The sequence below is a fragment of the Hippoglossus hippoglossus genome, chromosome 6 (assembly GCF_009819705.1).
Source record: "Hippoglossus hippoglossus isolate fHipHip1 chromosome 6, fHipHip1.pri, whole genome shotgun sequence".
Taxonomy (NCBI): Eukaryota; Metazoa; Chordata; class Actinopteri; order Pleuronectiformes; family Pleuronectidae; genus Hippoglossus; species Hippoglossus hippoglossus.
This window is the reverse complement of record NC_047156.1, coordinates 14382113-14400174: the sequence shown is the minus strand read 5'-3', so window position 1 is coordinate 14400174 and position 18062 is coordinate 14382113. Positions and strand designations below refer to the sequence as shown.

The following is an 18062-nucleotide window of genomic DNA, read 5'->3' as shown; positions in this document are numbered from 1 at the left end:
ATAAGGACCTGACATCCAGCAGTGTGATACTGGCCATTACAGCCTGACAGCTGCGGATTTAACACCTTCAACTTTTTATGAGAGAAATATTAATCCAAAGAATATGCAAACATGCTAACGTGTTGCAACAGCCCAGGCTAAAGCAGGCTATTACCAAGAGCCCCTGAGAACAGCTTGGTCCATAGCAGCTTTTGTGAGCATCCCCTTAAATTCTATGATTGGCTACATACAGCAGAGAGCAAAGACTACATGGTTACAAACCTCCGTAACGAGGCCTCGTGTCAGTATTTTTCTGTTTTGAAAAGCATCATAACTTCAGAGATTTGGTTAAAGACTAGAACATCGAAATGCGTGTGTGATGTGTCCGGGGTTGGCAATCATTCAATTTACTACTTAACTATTATTTCCATGTACACACAATAAGTGCTTTGCTTTTTACTTTTGATAATAAAAGAATAGTTTGAAGATTCGATGATGTGTATTATGTGTTTCTGGGGTGGGGGGGGGGGGTCGCTATGGTTTGATGTAGGGCCAAGTCCCTTTTGCCCGGGGTCCCCCAAGTCCCTTTGAAACGCTCTTGATTCCATGACATGTATCCGGCTGTGTGTTCATTTTTATTCAAAATGTGAACATGAAAGCACATCTCTGAGGGGCCATTCGGGGTTCAGCATCTTGCCCAAGGACACTTCGGCATGGGCTGGGCTTTGAGCCGCAGACCTTCTGGTTGGAGGAAGGCCGCTCTACCCCCTCAGCCACAGCCCCCGCAATAAAGTTTTATATGTAAATCTTATGTGTGGGGGGGTTTTCATATTGTTTCTTAAACTCATGGCGACACCACCAACTTTACACACCTTGTCAGTTTAGTCATCACCAAGAGGAAAATGACTCAGCCTGTGAAAACGATTGTTTCTTCCATCACAACGGAGGAGCTTTTTCATTTCATTATTTTGTTCAATTTTTTTAATTTTTTGTGTATCAACACTGAAGCTACGTTGTCTTTAAAAATGATCTACTTGGCCCTGAAGACATTTTAACAGAAAGCCATATTGTTGATTCTTTCCACAGAACTTCATGAAGCGAATCATCCATGTGGACCCCCAGACCCTTTTCAAACTTTTATGTGCAAATACAGTGTATAAATGAATCAATGCTGTCATGGATCACTGAAGCACAAACAGGCCTTCAGATTTCAGACCGACCCACTTGTTGATCACTATACTTCTTTCTTGCAGTCTGTGGAATTGACCTATATTGTGTTGCTGCCAAAAATCTATTTAGTTCAGATCAAATGATGCCTCTGATCGTTTTCAGCCCAGCTGAACTCAAACAACATCGCTGTTGTGAGACCAAATAACGGAACAGCGGCCAGAGGAAAAATTAGAAGAAGAGCCCGACTACAATTAGAGCTCTTTGATGTCCAGAGAAGTAATAATGAATTTATTGTCAGGAGCAACTGGTGTCAGTGCAGAACACTTTAAAAAGCCCATGTGAACATAATCTTCATTGTACTTCATTGTACTAATAAAATGAGAGTTCTAAAAGAAAAAATAATGGCAATAACCAATAATTGGACCGTGATGGCGCCACTGATTCTTTATTTTATAAAAACTAACAGAACAAACAGTCACGTTTCATTAATTTATTACACAAAAGCTCCATTTACAATACATACAAGTGAACAGAAATACGTGTTTGTGACAGTGAACGTTCCTTTTGAGCTAAGATATGAGTAAAACTGAACTTAAGACATTTGGCTTACATTTATGTATATTTACACCATAAATATATAGATGTCAAGAAAGTCACAAGTGCATCATAAAGGTATTTATAAACTGTATTATAATGAAATGCAACTATTTTCCCATTGGAAAGTAATTGACAGTATTTCAAATGTCCTATATTCAATACAACCTACAGATATGTCTGTATAGTGAACAATGCAGGTAATTATGATGAGGCAAATACAGAGGTCGACAGTAAACACTGTGTTCACACAGACATGGCTGTAATTTAAGCAGAACAACATGTAAACATTTGTTTATGAAGACCTGCTAGCATCTTGTCTTCCCGCAGCAAGACAATGTGTCTATATACGTTGGACAATACAAGTCTTTCAGATCCTCACATGCACCCGACAATAAAAAGAGAGAAGGACTTTTACTGAGGCGTCAAACAACAGCCGAGGGACTTTTAAGACTGCAGTTATTAGAGGAAGCTGCCTACGCTCTTGTGTACGCGCCAACACCGGCGTCTCGGCTCCTGTCAACAATGACACATGTTACATCTTTAAAACCTACATTTGAATTTAGAAACAGCAGGAGGTCGTCTATCGTCTGCTGGTTTTTATGAGTGGAAAAAGACAAAGTCGCCTTGACCAATAAAAATGCTGCCTATTCAGCTGTCACTCAAACGGACACTGTGTCGGGCTCTTTGAGAAAACGTCAGCTGCAACGTAAAAAAAAAAAAAAAAGATGCTAAGTCACTACTTGCAACCGGAACATGAACCAACAGACTTGACACTTGGGCTTGAACACGCTGGTTGTTGCTCTCAGGAAGTGTTGCTTCTCTTTCTGGATCTTGGCCGTCTCTTCAGGACGTCTTCTTCGTTGTCACTTTCACAGTCACGCTGAGAAAAATAAAAGTAAAATCTAGTGTTTGAATTTAGAAACATTTCTGATTAATCTATGGGCTCATAACTGCACAGGTGGTACAGCTCTATGACTCCACACAGATTCAACCTCTGCTGCAATTATCACGGTTACATTTACAGTAACAGTTTAAAATACTATGAAATATGCTCTCTTGTTTTATTGCTGACAGTTGGATGATGAAATTAATTTGATTTTCACGTCCTTACAATAAATTAACGATGTATAGCTACAGCCAGGATCAGCTAATTTTAGAGTAAAGAAATATTTTGCCTGCTCTGTCCTAAAGTAACAAAATCCACCTACCAAACATCAACACCTTACATCTTGTTTGTTTCATTCAAACAAAAACTGGGGTGTAAAAATTAAAAAATTACTTAGCAGTGATTTCCAGATGTCTCAAGACAAGTCATCTGGCAAATAGCCCTCGTAAAAACACAACTAGTGGTTTTTATACTTCAGTTTTGCACGATTTCAAGATCCATTATGCAACTATTTTACCTTCAAACGATGAATGTTTGGTGAGGGGGTTGGGAAATACTCAGCAGGTTTACTGTCGGCATTAGGCCCAGTAACTTCAAAAGTAAGGCCAAACTGTCAAAAGCTACATAGTGCTTCTTTAAAGTAAGAAAATACAAAGTGAAATTTAATGAGCTTTAGAGGTGCTGGCAAGAAAGTTGTGTAAAATTCATGCAATTTGACATTTTAGTCAAGTTTCCAGATTTGCCAGAAAGCAAACGAGCTTGTTGAACTATTGTTTTAACTCCTGACTGAGCCGTGGCTGTTACTTTTACAACAGTGTGTTCATACCCCGTCCTGCTCAGGCAGCTTGTTGCCCTTCTTCATGATCCGCGTCAAGTGGTTGCACAGAGCCACAATTCTAAATGAGAACTGTTGAACAGAACAAAAAGAGAATGAGTTACACCATAAACCAATGATATACAGAACTTCGATTTACTGTAAGGTCGTAAATACTGCACGCCACCTTCCACCTGCGTCGGGCGTACTGTCTCCTAAAGTTATCCAGGTTCACCACCGACAGCCTCTTCACCATGGCCTGTCTGGTATTCAGAGGCTACAAAGACACAAGGAGCTTTCATGTTAATTTCAAATTTGGAGAATGCTTGTCAAAGGAGAATCTCAGGAAATAAACTGAAATTGCTGAAAAATCAAAGCAGATTGGAAATGGGGATATGTAATAAATAATGAACATTTATTTCAGAGGTTTTGACAACAGTTAAAAATGTCAGTGTGCACATCAACGGCGAGACCAAAGATCTGTGAGGTGTGAACATCTGTTGAGATGATGAAAAACACTGATAAAGGTGAAAAACTGATAAACTCACAATATCTCATCATAGATGCTGTTGTAACATCTCCAAGAAAGAAATCAAAAGGATTTTACATCAAATAAATAAATTCAACCTTCATTAAAAGTGCCCTTTGTTAATTAATAAGATCTATAAAAAGAAAGAAAAAATAACATTTATGACTACAAAAGTTATTTTACACATTTATAACCATTGTAAAAATATGTCTGTATAGTCTAAAAAAGAGACTGGGATAACAAAAACAATAAAATCAATCAGAAAATGTGAACTTCTAATACATTCAATTGAAAATATCTGCTGTTTGATTCTGTATTCATGTAAACATGACACAGTAAAAACATTCAGAACCATTATTGTCTTCATTGCTACAGTATGAGACACCAAACCTGCTCCATCAAAAAGAGCTGTGCGTAAATTTAATCAGCTTCTGTTAATAACACTTCAAGTTTAGTATCATTTTTAATATTGTACCACATAAAATAAATGACATTTTGTGAAATATGAATATTTGCTCTCTAAAAAACTAAATGTAAATGTCGAGTTGGCATTTTACAGGAGATCTTCAACTGGAAAGTTAAATTATTTTTGTTTTCACAAATAAAGAAATCTAGAAATAAATTCAAAAAGGAGACTACACAGCTATACATTCAGAAGTTTGTGTCTCCGAAAACAAAAAACAATGTGTAAAACACGTTAAGATCTATAAGTTCAATGAAAGCGTGTCTTCGTCTGTGCGTGTTAACCAGACTCGCTGAGCGGCTGCTGGGCCTCTGGGCACAGTTCCCCCCCGCAGGACTGACTCAGCAGCTCCTTCAGCGCCTGCTTCACGTCCATGTTCAGACTGCTGCTGTGGATGCTGCCAGCGCCCTCTGGATGCAGGGAGCTCATCACGTCCTGCAGCCACTGCATTTCAGAATCCAGCTCCAGCCGCAGAGCGTCCATCTGGCTCTGCCTCTGGTTGTATTTCCCGCTGATGCTCTCCAGACCGGCATCTACGGCCTTCACGTCCTCCTGCAGCAGCCTCCTGGTGGCCTCCACTTTGCGAAACTCATAGCGGACCTGGGAGAGCTGCTTCCTCGCTGCCTCGCTCTCCTCCTTGTACCAGGCCTCCTTGTCGTTGTAGATGGAGAGCAGCCCCTCGATGTCCCCCTGAAGAGTGTGGTGGGCCCCTGCCACCTCTGACAGCCCTGTCTCCATCAGGCTGATGTCTTCCACCACATGGGCGAAGCGCTCAAAGTTGGCATACGTGTTGTTCTGCGGAATACTGGAATGCAGCTGGATGGTGTACTCCTTCAGACGCTTAGTCTTCAGTTGCTCCGCTTTCTTCTCGGCCTCATGGGCGGCGCTGTCCTCCTCCGTGTGACCGCAGGACTTCAGACAGAGGGGTGGAGGAGGGGGAGGACACTGAGTGAGAGTCTCATTGTCTTTGAAACACACGAAGCGGGGAATATCCCAGCAGATGTGGTACTGTAGGATTAGTGTGTGACCCTACAGCGAAAGCCATGGCAGTTAGGAGCACCAAAAGGGACAGACATTGTTGTTGAGTGTGTTAAGTTTCCTGGTTTCATGCTGATGCGTCCACACAGGATGAAGACTCCACTGCAGACACTGCTCCCATGCATTTCAGCAGCCGACACTGGAGTGGAGTCCTTTGACGTTACGGGTTGTTAAATGTCCATGCCAGTAAAAAACACGATTAGTGACATGTTGCTTCACCTTGACCTCCAACTGCGAACTACAGATCTATTAGATCTGTGCTGCTGTGATGATCCCTATTTAAATCTAGTTATTATCACCAATGCGAGAGAGAAATATAATGAGAATCATATAAGCTCTGTCTTCTCCTGACCTAGAAAAGCTTATTCATGCCTTCGTCCTCTCACACCTGGATTACTGCAGTGCAGTATTTACTGGTGCCAGTCGATCCTCAGGGTCTTTGCTTCAGCTGGTGCAGAACGCTGCTGCTCGCATTTTAACCAACACCAAGCACAGGGCCCATGTGTCTCCTATTCATGCCTCCCTTCATTGGCTGCCAGTTAATTTTAGGATTGATTCTAACAACCCACTGTTATGTTATGGATCTGCTCACACCCTATGCTTCGGACCATAATTTAAGATCTTCCAACCAGCACTTACTGGTAGTTCCTCAGTCAAGACTGGTAACTAAGGGTGACCAGGCTTTTGCCATCAGGACCCTGAGGCTCTGGAACTCCTCGTCTGAAGAGATGAGACTTGCAAACACTTTACATGTTCAAATTATTGCTGGAAACTTATTTTTGTAGGAATATCTTTTAATCCCTGATTTTTAACTGGTTTTAATGGTTGTTGTTTGTTGTGATCATTTTCTTTTATGTTATTTATATCTCTCTGGTGGGCAGCATAGACCACAAAGGATGCGGTCTATGGGGCTGTCTACTGCTGAGTCATCAGCTCATCCTGCCCTTATTACTGGAGTTGGACACGACAGGAAAAGTTTGAAGTCCCTTGGTTTTGTTTAACATGTGTAACCATTAGCTGTTGAGTTGAGTTGAGCGTGAAACTGAAGCACTTCGTCAGTGAAGTGCAGAGAATCCTGGGATAGGTTGGGCTGCGAATGATCGAGCGGTTGGAGCCTTCGTTTCTCGGGGATGGAAGGAGGCATTTGTCGGCTGCATTCGAAGGAGACTTCGAAGTGGGACTGTCTATTTGTGCCACTGTGACAAAATCTGTTCTTCAAATGCAGCCTCAGAAGAATGCGGCCTCTGAATTGAGACACAGCTTATATAATGTACAGTCACTGTGATAAACTACTGTATGTTCCCAGAACATATAGAGTGAAGTTAGTGTTTGAACTCTCATGAGCCTGAAGTCACATTTTATTTTGTTCAAACAAACCTGCTTCCCTGTTTGACATGAGCTGTCTCGTGTTGTTTCACGTGTGTGGGTGGGGAGCTGACCGTAGTTATTAAGAACACCAAACACATGCTACAACACGGCACACATGTAGAGCATACCTTGATCCAAGGATGATTGAGGGTTTCTTGTATGGTCAACCGTTTTCTGGAAGAAGAAAATGCAGCTGAGTAAATACAGGAGGGGGGAGCAGGACGTCAGTCACACATTCTGCTGTGAAACATTCGGGAATACGTTCAGATGAGTTGAAAATTCACAGGAATATTCAGTTTCTGGGAGGGCGTTTTAAATGGAAACACTTGTTAAGCAACAGCACAGGACCACACGGTGCAAAAAAAGACAAGTATTGCACAATGGCTCGCCTGAAGTAATGAGGTTCCTTTGTAAATAATGTTTATTCAGCTTATCTTATTTAGTGTAACACAGTGTGTACCAAAAACAAATGTGCCCAAATCCTTGCTCTAGATTTCTGTGGACTGGCTGTGCTTTCATTTTCATTTGGATCAGGACTTAGGATTTATGGCAGTGAAACTGAACTAAAGCCGGGCTTTGTACTGGCATTGTCGGGACTTGACCTTTGGCTTTCAGCTGTTTGCCAGCGACCTGTTTGGTTTACCTCGTGTCCTTCTCCAGGAGCTGTGTGATGAAGCTCTTGGCCAGCTCGCTCGTGTTGCTGAAGAACTCCTCGTCGAAATCGTAGTTCATCGCTGAGATGTTTCCCATTGTTTCCTGCTTGGTGTCACCCAGGAAAGGTGACGCGCCGCTTAACCTGAAACAACACAGCGATCGTTCACACACTGACTAAGACCCTCCTCGATAATCTCCAAAATTCCTATTCATAATCACGAATCGTGGCAACTTACAGTATATACGTGATGACTCCGATGCTCCTGTGAATAACAGCACAAGGTTAATCCCAAGTTCTGCCCTGCAGCCTGTTGTATGGAAGGCAGCAGAGTCAGAGGTAATTAAAGGATCTTACCACATGTCTGCCTCCAATCCCAGTTGCTCGTAGTTGACTATCTCTGGAGCTGAAAATAGACAGGACATGGTTGTGCACCACAATCAGGCCACCAGACACCACACTGTCCTGCGGTGAAAACAAATCTCATACAAAACACTTACCGACGAACTCAGGAGTGCCAAAAATGTTTTTGAAATCTGCGCCAGCTTCTATTTTGTGTGCCAGGCCAAAGTCTATGAGTTTGATGCGGGGTAGAGGAACGTTCCTGTCCAGCAGCATTATGTTTTCAGGCTGAAGGGTGAGGAAAACAAAAGAGAGAGACGCACATTTGTAAGCTGATTTGCTCTAATACAGAGATTGATTAATACATAAAGACAATAAATAACTCACGTTGCCTCTTTAAAGCCGTCTTTTGTGTAAGCATTAACGAAAAACATTGCAACCGTTATACTTGTTATACTTGTTAGACATCTTTAGTGGTTTCAATTTTCTTATCTAACTCATGGCAAGAAAGTGGAAGTGCTTAATTTTTGCCAATTTAAGTTTAGACTTGTGTTTGCGTAAAACGCATGAAGAGAGAAGAGGTAAACAGGATGGTGGTTTTCAGAGAGCAGCGACGATGGCGACACTGCTCTCTGAAAGGGAGGAGATAACCTTGTGGTGTTTGTATCTGAGAATCTGGGCCTCAGCCAGAGCAAACAGGAAGGAAGTGAGATTCAGAAAAAGTGAGACTCTACTGACACGTACATTAGACACCTGCTATATATATTATAATGTCCTTGCATGTACAGTATGTAATGGTAGAGTTGCTGCGGAGGGAAAGAATTTCATCTGCAACCCCGGGACAAATGTAGTCTTATACGTGTGATGCACAGATGGAGCAGTTCGTACCTTCAGATCAAAGTGTGCGATCCTCTTGGAGTGGAGGTACTGGACTCCGTTCAGGACCTGTTTGATAAACTGAGTGGCCTGCTCTTCACTGAGAGACTCCTTCTGAGCCAGGAAGTCAAACAGCTCTCCTCCAGAGACCCTGAAACACACACACACACACACACACACAAACACACACTTGAATTTGATCTAAAGTGTGAATGGATGCCTTGTATACGTTTGTTTGTGGTACCAATTTAGCTCAGCTTTGCGTCTGTTTGACCAAATCATAAACGTTCCCCATTAACTTCACAGAGCGACATAAAGCATCCTTTGACCAGCTGGCATCCCAGAGGCATGATATTCTTTCACTGTCATACAAAGACGACATAATGGACGGATCACTGGATTACGCACACAGTTTGCGATCCCGCCGCTAACAGTCACAGTAACAGTTCACCCCTGCTTTAATTGGACCGAGCTTTCAATTAGTCCCAGTTTTCGGGTTCTCCATGTTCCCATGCAGGGGCTGGCTGGACACAGACAAGGTCCTCTCAGGACTCTTTTCAACACAACTATTACTGTCGCTGAGAGACATTCAGTTCTTTTCTGGAACAATGCTGGACAAAGGATTTCAGCAAACAAAACGTGGACAAAACTCTCATGGAGCAGGACACGTATTGAATGTTACAGAACTCTGTAAACACTGCTCAACATATTACACTCGATGTTAAACAGGCTGTGATCAGGTGACTGCAGAAGAAATGGATACAAATCTCTACTGTGTGCAGATGTTTGGGGGGTTTTTAGGGAGAGGTTTTTATTGTGGGAGGCGATTCTCCCAAAGGAAACAGTTTCAGGGGAGACTCAGTTCAATGAAAGTAAAAAAAATATTACATAAGTACGGTTGCTCTGAAGTGCAAAACACAAAATACGAAAACAAATTACAAAACACCTGCAAATGATAGCGCTCATCCCTGATTGGATGGATGCACTGTCGAAATGTGTTGTGATTTGTTGTTGTGTTTTCTTTTTGCTGTTGTGTTTTGTGATTTGTTGTGTTTTCTTATTTGCTGTTGTGTTTTGTGATTTGTGGTGTTTTCTTATTTGCTGTTGTGTTTTGCCTTTATTGAATTAGTAACCGAAAGGATTTCAGCCTAAATGCTTGTGATTTGGTAAAGTTCAGAAACACAGCGTTTGTTGGGGAATGTTTCTGTTTTACAGAAACTAATAAACTCCTGTCTTTACTTGCTTGTACTTGTTAAATTCTTGGTTGGCCATTGGATCAAATAAAATAACCATGGTCACAGTCGGTTAAGGGTGAGTGTAGGGGGTGGACTTTATCCGGGTTGTTGAATCATGCGGCGACTCACAGTTCGAGGATAAGCACCACGTCTGTGCGGTTCTCGTACACATCGTGCAGGGACACAATGTTTGCGTGCTGGAGCTCCTGCAGGATGGTCACTTCCCTCTCGATCTCCTCTCTCCTCACGCCTCGTCTGCTGGCCCGACTCTGGCGCTTCTTGATGAACTTGGCGGCGTATTCGGTGCCCGTGCTCTTCTCTGTGCACCGCTTGACTATTGCAAACTGTCCACTGCAGACACAAAATAAGACACAAAAAAAGGACACTGACATTACTTAACAACGTTATTACTGTTTTTTTTTATGTGGCAAATGATAAAAACCTTGTACTATCATATATTTGTGTAAATTTCAAAATAAGATTCTTGGTAATCAACGACAGGATATAGCTGCAGGTGAAGAAAGCCAGGGAGGAAGCCGTGTATCACAACCAGATGAAATATCGTGGTAGTTCATCATCACTTCCTGTTTCCCGACCAGACAAAGAACAATCACGCCTGTGTGGACAGAGCTGGTGTCCTCCCACTTCACCAGCATTCCTGCCAAATCTCAAACTATCCTCCAGTGATCAGTCCACAGAGAAAATAAAATCCCAGGAACTCTGAATATTTCACAACAGAGGCGTGGCTCGGGGGGAGCATCTCTCAGAGGACGATTGTTTCACTTTTCACTGAGCTCTTGTTTCGCGTGTTAGCCTCTGACATGCTCCTTCAGTGTCACTCTCCTCCAACATAACTACACGGTACTTTCACTCATAATTGACTCACTGACAGACAGATTGAAGAGTGTGAAAACATTTTCCAGCGTCGTCGCCCAGTTAAATATATGTGCAGAGTCTCTGTGATCAGAGCAGCACATGTAATCTCAGGCCTGACTAAGACAGATCTAGGACCTGAACTGCCAACACTGTAAATTCAAACGTCTTAGTCACTGATCCGAAGGCGACAGAGACATGAGGGTGAGTCCTGTGGTGGCAGAGATGTCGTTCTGCTCAAGGAGGGCGAGCATTGTGGCGACTTCGGTTAAGGAGGTAGAGCGGTTCATCCGCCAAACAAACAATGAAGTTGATGGTTTGATCCCCGGCTCCTGCAGTCAGCACGCCAAAGTGGGCAAGATACTGAACCCCAAATCGCCACTGATGTTTTTTTCAGCAGAGGGAAGAGTTTGATAGAAACAATATATAGTATCGCTGTAGGAATTCGTGTGTGGGTGGGTGAATGAGGCTGGTCGATGGCAAAAGTGAGACATAAATACAGTCAATATACCTTTGTCTTTGAATAATAGAGACACTTTGTATTTTTAGACATTGTGAAAAAACGCCCAGAGGAGGAGAGAGATAATAACTGGCATTTCATATATTTCGGACATAACTGTCGGAGATTCCAGGGTGGCTGTGAGAAGCTGTCCAATCTGTATCCACTATCATCATGGTGTCTAGTGGGGCTAAGAATAGCTCAGCTTCCAGGCTCATTCTGCTGCTGTGGAGAAAGAGAGAGGCGTCCTGCTGAGCGCGGAGGAGTGGAGAGCGGGGATGAGTGGAAAAGAGGAGTGCTAAGAGGAGCTGCTGGATAAAAGACAAGAGTCTACAAACGCATGGATGCCCACTCTGCTCCTGCCACACTCACTTTCCACTTTCACTCTCAAGTAGCACTCACACAGAGCTCATCACAAAACAAACCTCCGCCAAGGCCCAACAGTCCCTTTCAATTCAATCAAGCTGCACCACATTTCACGCAGTCATTGATATCAGTCCACTTAACATGCCTGTTTTTAGTTTTTCATAAACTATAATTAAAATGTATATAATTAATAATAATTAAGTATTTGCTCGGAGATTGGTGAAAAGGACCCCCCCAAAAAAATCTCGCAATGTTGAAAAAAAATGCCCTAATCTGGATCCGCACCAAAATTAAATGAGTTCTTCCCTGACCTATACCACGTCCCCCCAACCAAGGTTTGTTGCAATTCATCAAGTCATTTGTGTGCTATCTTGCTTATAAACAAACATACAGACCAACAAACAGGGGTAAGGACAAAACCTCCTTGGCAGAGATTAAATACCAACCAAACAACAGTTATCCTCTTTGTGGTTTGAATCAACCCATACAGTGAGTTTAACCTTTCCTTAACCACATAAGAGCAGGACGGGTGAGCCCATTTGCTCTTATGAGGCACACCCTGTCCTGCGCTCACTCAACAGTCACATCTGGGAGCAGCTCCACTGTACACGCTAAGCTCCCTACTAGATTTACCTCACTCAGAAACAATGAAACAAGTCACTGAGGTTTGCTTTTCATGCAAGCCAACAAAACTGTATTAAACTGAAGGGAAAACCCTCCGTTATGAAATGATAAATAGACGTCTCCCTGACAACAAAAGGTTAAAACTGAAAGTGGACAGAATTTTTTTTATGAGTCAGTATGCCTTCCGGATTCCAGAGCAGTACGTCGTCAACTGTAAAGCACAAGGTAGTTATTACGATTATTTCATTCATATCGGCGCAACTAAACGCCATCGGAGGGTGTGAACGTGTCCCGACAGAGAATGCAGAAGAGTAGGAGAGAGAGAGAGAGAATGGGGGAGAAAGCATCTTACATCATAACAAAGAGTCTCATGCTGCAGAGGTAACAACAGGGAGGGTGGGGTGATGAAGCAGAGCAATGTGGAGTCTCAAATTCTCCCCCTCTCTGTTCCATTCGGGCGACATCTACACCTCAGAGACGTCCCCGAGAGGCTGACAATGTTAAAGATGACGATGATAATGTGTGAACTGGAGAGGAGGGTAAGCCGTCCAATGAGATCTCTCTTGCCAAAAACAGGCAGCCCAAGGGGAGGAAGAGTCAAATGGCAGGAGCGGCAGCAGTGTCCTTGATTTGCCTGTTAGAGCAAGGCCGAGCAGAATAACCCTTCGCGTTGATGGTTGTCGCCAAAATGTGAGAAAGTGCCCGACACGAAGGTCTGCGGCGGGCTTTGCTTTAGTGTGGCTGCGAAAGTCGTGTAGAGTAACAGCAGAGAGCAGTGATGCTGGGAGTGGTATTCCACAACGGGCCAGGCGTGCCGGCTGTCTTAGCCTCTAAGCCGGGGCCGGTGGGGCTGAAAGTACCATCTCTCCGCAGAGTTTCCACTTCCAACAGCTGAAGGTTATTATCCACAGCCAAGGTTGGAGGAATGCTCGGACAAGTGGCGCCGGCCCAATATTTAAACACATTTCTCAACTGAACAAGCTCGGGGGGGCTGCGATGACAATGAAAGCCAGATTCATAATTGGCCAAGCCCTGTCCACCATCTGTAAATCGACGGCTGGAGGAGCAGCTCGGACTTCTAAAATAAGGATCCTCACACTGCAGAAAACAACAATTATTTTGTATTTAACAACTTAGAATACCGCTTTATCAGCCACCATGCTTTTGTTTTGAAATACTTCGACTTAAATGCCCTTTAAATTGTTCAGGATACTATAGATCCCCACTGGTTTTGAAGTGGTCCAATGTCAACAAATCATCTCCGGCTCAGCGAGGCTTTACGAGTGTTTGCTGACAGTAACGGGAGGACCCCTGTCAAACGGGAACTCCGGGAATGTCCAAGAGGTCAACGCGGAGTTCCCTCTGCCAGGCTGCGTTGAATAAACACATTTTTTTCCCACTCAACAGCAGGAATGCGTGTTCCTCAGAGCTGACTACGTGCATTCCCGACCTGCTCCGTGCACACCCTCCCTCAAAGCTATAGATAAACCTCGTACAGTAGATCCCATTGGAGAAATTCTATCACTTCACTGCATTCACCAGGAGCACCTGTTGCACCTCGCACTTCAACACATCCCAAGTGTGAGCGCTGCGGCCCCCACCGAGCATCGCCGCCCTCCCTGCGTCCTCGCCAAAGACAACAAACGTCTGCACATTTCCCCATTACATTTCCTTCTGCATTCGTTTTCATGTGTTTCTAGAAATGACATCAACCAGAGAGGAATAGGGAAACACCTTTGACGTCAGGTGTGGTGAGATCAGACCTCGTCAGTGTTTCTGCATTTGAAATGTGTCTAATTGAATCATGAGCATAGGGCTCTGGGAGATCCAACAAGATAGCCTGCTCATGTTTAGCCTTATGTTCACCATCTTAGCCATTGACTGTAAATGAGGATTAACGACATGAAAGCTCCCCCCCCCCCAACCTCCCTCGATTAAGACACCCTGCCTCTTCCATGTTAGTGGGTGAGCCGTAGACCAAACTAAAAAGTCAAAGTACATGTCAACTAAATTATTCTTAAAGACGGTTTCTGTAATTTAAGTTAGTTCTCATCACACCAATAAGTTTGTCTTCAATTAGTTATTTGATGCTATATAAAAGGAAGGAAACATCATGATTGACAGCTGACACTGACTCTTGGTCGAGCATGTGACATAACTAATCCGCTGCTGCACAGACTGTGGATCCAAATGCACAAAATGGCAGCGTTCATATCCTGGATATTTTGGCAATTCATTTCCCGATAGTGGGAAGAAGTGGAGACATGTCGTCTATCTTTATTCACAGTCTATGATCTTAGCTTAGCATGTTTGCTAACATTAAGTGCAAAGTACAGCTAAGGCTGATGGAAATGTTAATAGTTTTGTTGTTGTTTTACTATAAAGATTTTACCATATGGTGGTGCTATCATGGAAGTGATTATAATTCATCATGACGTGGACATAATAGATGTCATGGCACTCCATCTGTGGTTCAGTAGTTTTTTAAACAAAAAGGTCAAATTCATGGTGGCACTAGAGGAACAATCTTTATGATTCAGCATCTGGGGACCATGAATGCAGATTCAAAACTTCTTGTCAATCCATCCAATACTTGTTGAGATATTTTAGTATGGACCAGAGTAGTGAGCCGAACAACTGACACATCCACAAAGACATGCAGCCAGTGTAGATAAACACCACAGACTCAAGGCTGTGAAACCTGCGTAGTAGACATCATACTCACATCCGCCATGGTGTCAGTGCAGTATTTACACATTTCAGTAATTAGAGGAAGTTTACAAGTCTTTTATTTGTGTTCAGGAACGCAAAGACAATGGCACTTCCTACCCAACGGTGCATCCTGTGAATTTTTGTCGTTACTTGCTGATGACTTACAGAGATGGTGTTTTGTTTAAATCAGTAAGCGCTGCATGACCAACACGGAAATAACATCTTGTAAATGTACTAAGGTTGTCAGACCGAACATGGTGCTGGTCACGACCAAACATGGACAAGAACGAGTCTGTTGTTGACAGGTAGAGTTCACATTCTTCAGCACCTTGCCTTAATGGTCACTTGCACAACAGCTCACCACAGGTTCGTCGGGGGGGGGGGGGGGGGGGGGGGGGGGGAGCAGTGGCAGCTGTGGGCCAACACTCACACACTTCCTACTGTATGTCATCATCAGTGTCATCAATCGCATGTTAAGACTGGTACAGTTTCCGGTGAATGCCTCGTTGCACAGGGTTGTCCTACAGATAGGTTTACCAAACGTTCTCCATCGGTGGAAAGAAACAGCGAGTGCAACCGTGTGGGGTCCTGTGACTTTAGAATTTGTCAACAGTGGGGGGGGCTGATATGATGAATGGACTTTCCTCTCGGCTCAACAGTTCCACAGAGCACAGAACATTTAAATACACCACATCGATCAATGTCTGGCCCCACTCAATTTCCCCACTCTCTTGAGAGGACGATTGAGCAACAGTTCCACTGTGGAGAGGTCTGAACCCATGAGGTCAACACAAACTGAGGGCGAACTCAAAACTCACCATAAAGCTGTCTAAACAACACAGAAGAGCTACGAGCGAAAGACTCCGGCTGAATTTGTGATTAAATTCTCAGATGTGACCTGTGACTGAAAAAACAAAGTTTTGTGGTTTCAGTCACAAACATCTGCAGCGTTAAAAACCACAGTAGATGTGAGTTTCTGTTTCTCACGATGGTGAAGCTGAACACGTACAAACCTCAGGTCTCAGTTCTCCTCTCAAGCAACACATTTCAGCTCAACCACAACTCACTGACGATTTTCCAAAACATTTAAACAGTTGCCAGGTTATGACGTGATTAGTCTTTTATTAATCAGGAAGCTACAATATTGGAAATTCATCTGCAATTATGAATCATAATTTGTCATTAATTTGTTGCAGTTTATAAATAGTTAATACGTTATTAATAAGTGCATTCAGATCTCTGCAGCTCTTCTCATAGAAAGTGGTCAACAAGTAATTTGACTGACTTACAACTAATCGATAAAGCATTTATGAATAAAATCCCTATTTCCACCTAGTAAACCCTGAGTAATGGATGCCTTTTAATAATTGTGAAGTCATACCCAGTTTACGTCCAGTAAATTTCCGCTTTTCAATGCATTTGCATTTGAATGTTTAAATAAAAGAGGAAATATGTAGAATCTCAATGTAGCATACAATCAAAGTGCTGGACATGAAACCTCTCCTGAAACGCAGCTGAAGCACTTCCAGAGCAGATGTTGGTCTGTGCTGTCAGGGTGTGTCAGAGAGTCGGGGGCCAGCAGACACTGGGACACAGTGTGTATTTTGACAGGTAGCGAAAGGTCACAGGTCAGACGCTTTTCCCTCACACCCTCTCCGTCTGTTAACAAGTGCTGCGTAGGTCCGAGCTGTGCGTCCGTGCAAAAAACGACTCTGCAGCTTCCTCAGGCCCCAATGCAGTCTGCCAACTTCCTTTAATTTATTTCCCCATTAGACGCTGTTTCCTTGATGTGTGCTCTGAATTAACACCCCTCCTTAACGTATAAACTTCAACACATTGGTTCCACCACCGCCCAGAGTCACCTTTGGCAAAAGTCACATTTCATTCTCTCTGCTGGACTGAACCCAGTTGGAGCTTGTTTTCATAGAGAGCGTTCACTTTTCAGACTTTATCTCTGGCTGTAAACTTCCACCTAGTTTTGACACCGTGACACTCCCAAGTCAAGCTTAAACAAGCCAGCTGTTTGCACACATAGAGGCAAGCAGGGGGCTCCTCTCACACTCTGACGCACACAAAGTTTTTTGAGCATTAGTAATAAATATTTTCTACTGTACTCACCTTCCTAGTTCCTCCCCAATTTCATAGAAATCATCCACATTCTGTTGCTTGAAAACCGCCATGCCAAGTGTCTTCATTGATGTGCTTTATCTGATGTGGTCTGTCTGTCCAGCCTGTCTTTTCTCCACCAGTCCGGCCCTGTGGATATACAGTAAGAGAGCATTCACATTGATTTCTAACAGGAGCACAGAAAACCCTTATTACATGTTGCAGCTTGCTGTGGAGCATTCCATCTCAGAGCTGTACCTACTTTCACCTTCCTGTTCAGAAAGTCTTAACAACACTAGAACTTGACCAGCAAAGGAGAAAGTGCACTTGGTTTGTCTTTAATTTGTCTAAATACTGATTTACTGGCTTAAGATGCAACTGTGCCAAGCTGAGCCGAGTAACAGTGTTTCCTTCTTGTGATTATAACAGGATTACAAATTAAAAGATAAGAGCATTTGGGGTATTGAGGGCAGGGTATCTGTTGTGAAACATTTTTGTCTGACACAGGCCACAGCATATTCTTTGTATTGCTATTATTCCCTCTATGAATAGGAATGAATGAAATGAATAATGAAGTAATAAAATAGAATATAGAATAAAAGGCAATCTCATCTTTTTCACAATCTTAACTAGAACCAACTTCCCATGTTAATCTTCATGTCCCACATTAAACTGAGCAGCAGCCACATCTTACCTCAGTGTTAAAGCTTCTGTCTGCTGATGAACTCACATCTGTCCCCACGTCTCCAGCAGCTGCTCTGCTCTCCTCATGAAACTGGCTCCTTCACCGTCTCTGTTGTTTTCTGTCACTTGTGGCTGCACCATCAGGCTTTTGAGTCTGCACAAGTCCCTCCCCCTGATGGCTCCACTATGAAACTGAAGCATGAGAGGGACAGGCTATGAATAAAGATGACTGACATGTCTGCTGTTTGG

General features: G+C 43.2%; 1 protein-coding gene across 2 annotated transcripts; it reads right to left on the bottom strand.

Annotated features, from left to right (window-relative positions):
* Positions 1–1578: 1578 nt before the first annotated feature.
* On the bottom strand, positions 1579–18016 carry dapk2b (death-associated protein kinase 2b). Of its 2 annotated transcripts, XM_034587930.1 has the most exons (12): positions 17824–17982; positions 17142–17279; positions 10079–10300; positions 8727–8865; positions 7997–8126; positions 7854–7902; positions 7735–7761; positions 7488–7640; positions 6973–7018; positions 3634–3723; positions 3459–3539; positions 1579–2626 (listed from the first exon to the last, which is right to left on the bottom strand). In XM_034587930.1, exons 2-12 carry the CDS (start codon positions 17216–17218, stop codon positions 2549–2551), a joined length of 1092 nt encoding a protein of 363 aa, XP_034443821.1. In that variant the 5' UTR covers positions 17219–17279; positions 17824–17982; the 3' UTR covers positions 1579–2548. The 2 variants fall into 2 exon arrangements, with proteins under 2 accessions (XP_034443821.1, XP_034443819.1); XM_034587928.1 differs by lacking the exons at positions 1579–2626; positions 3459–3539; positions 3634–3723 and adding exons at positions 3732–4108; positions 4142–5350 and having other exon boundaries at positions 17824–18016.
* Between the last annotated feature and the right edge of the window lie 46 nt (positions 18017–18062).

Coding starts and splice junctions, on each gene's coding strand:
- dapk2b (XM_034587928.1), bottom strand. CDS start 17,218: ATGAAGACACTTGGCATGGCGGTTTTCAAGCAACAGAATGTGGATGAT. Junction 8,866..10,078: donor GTGGTGCTTATCCTCGAACT/GTGAGTCGCCGC, acceptor TGTGTGTTTCAG/GGTCTCTGGAGGAGAGCTGT. Junction 7,641..7,734: donor GGAGTCATCACGTATATACT/GTAAGTTGCCAC, acceptor GTGTTGTTTCAG/GTTAAGCGGCGCGTCACCTT.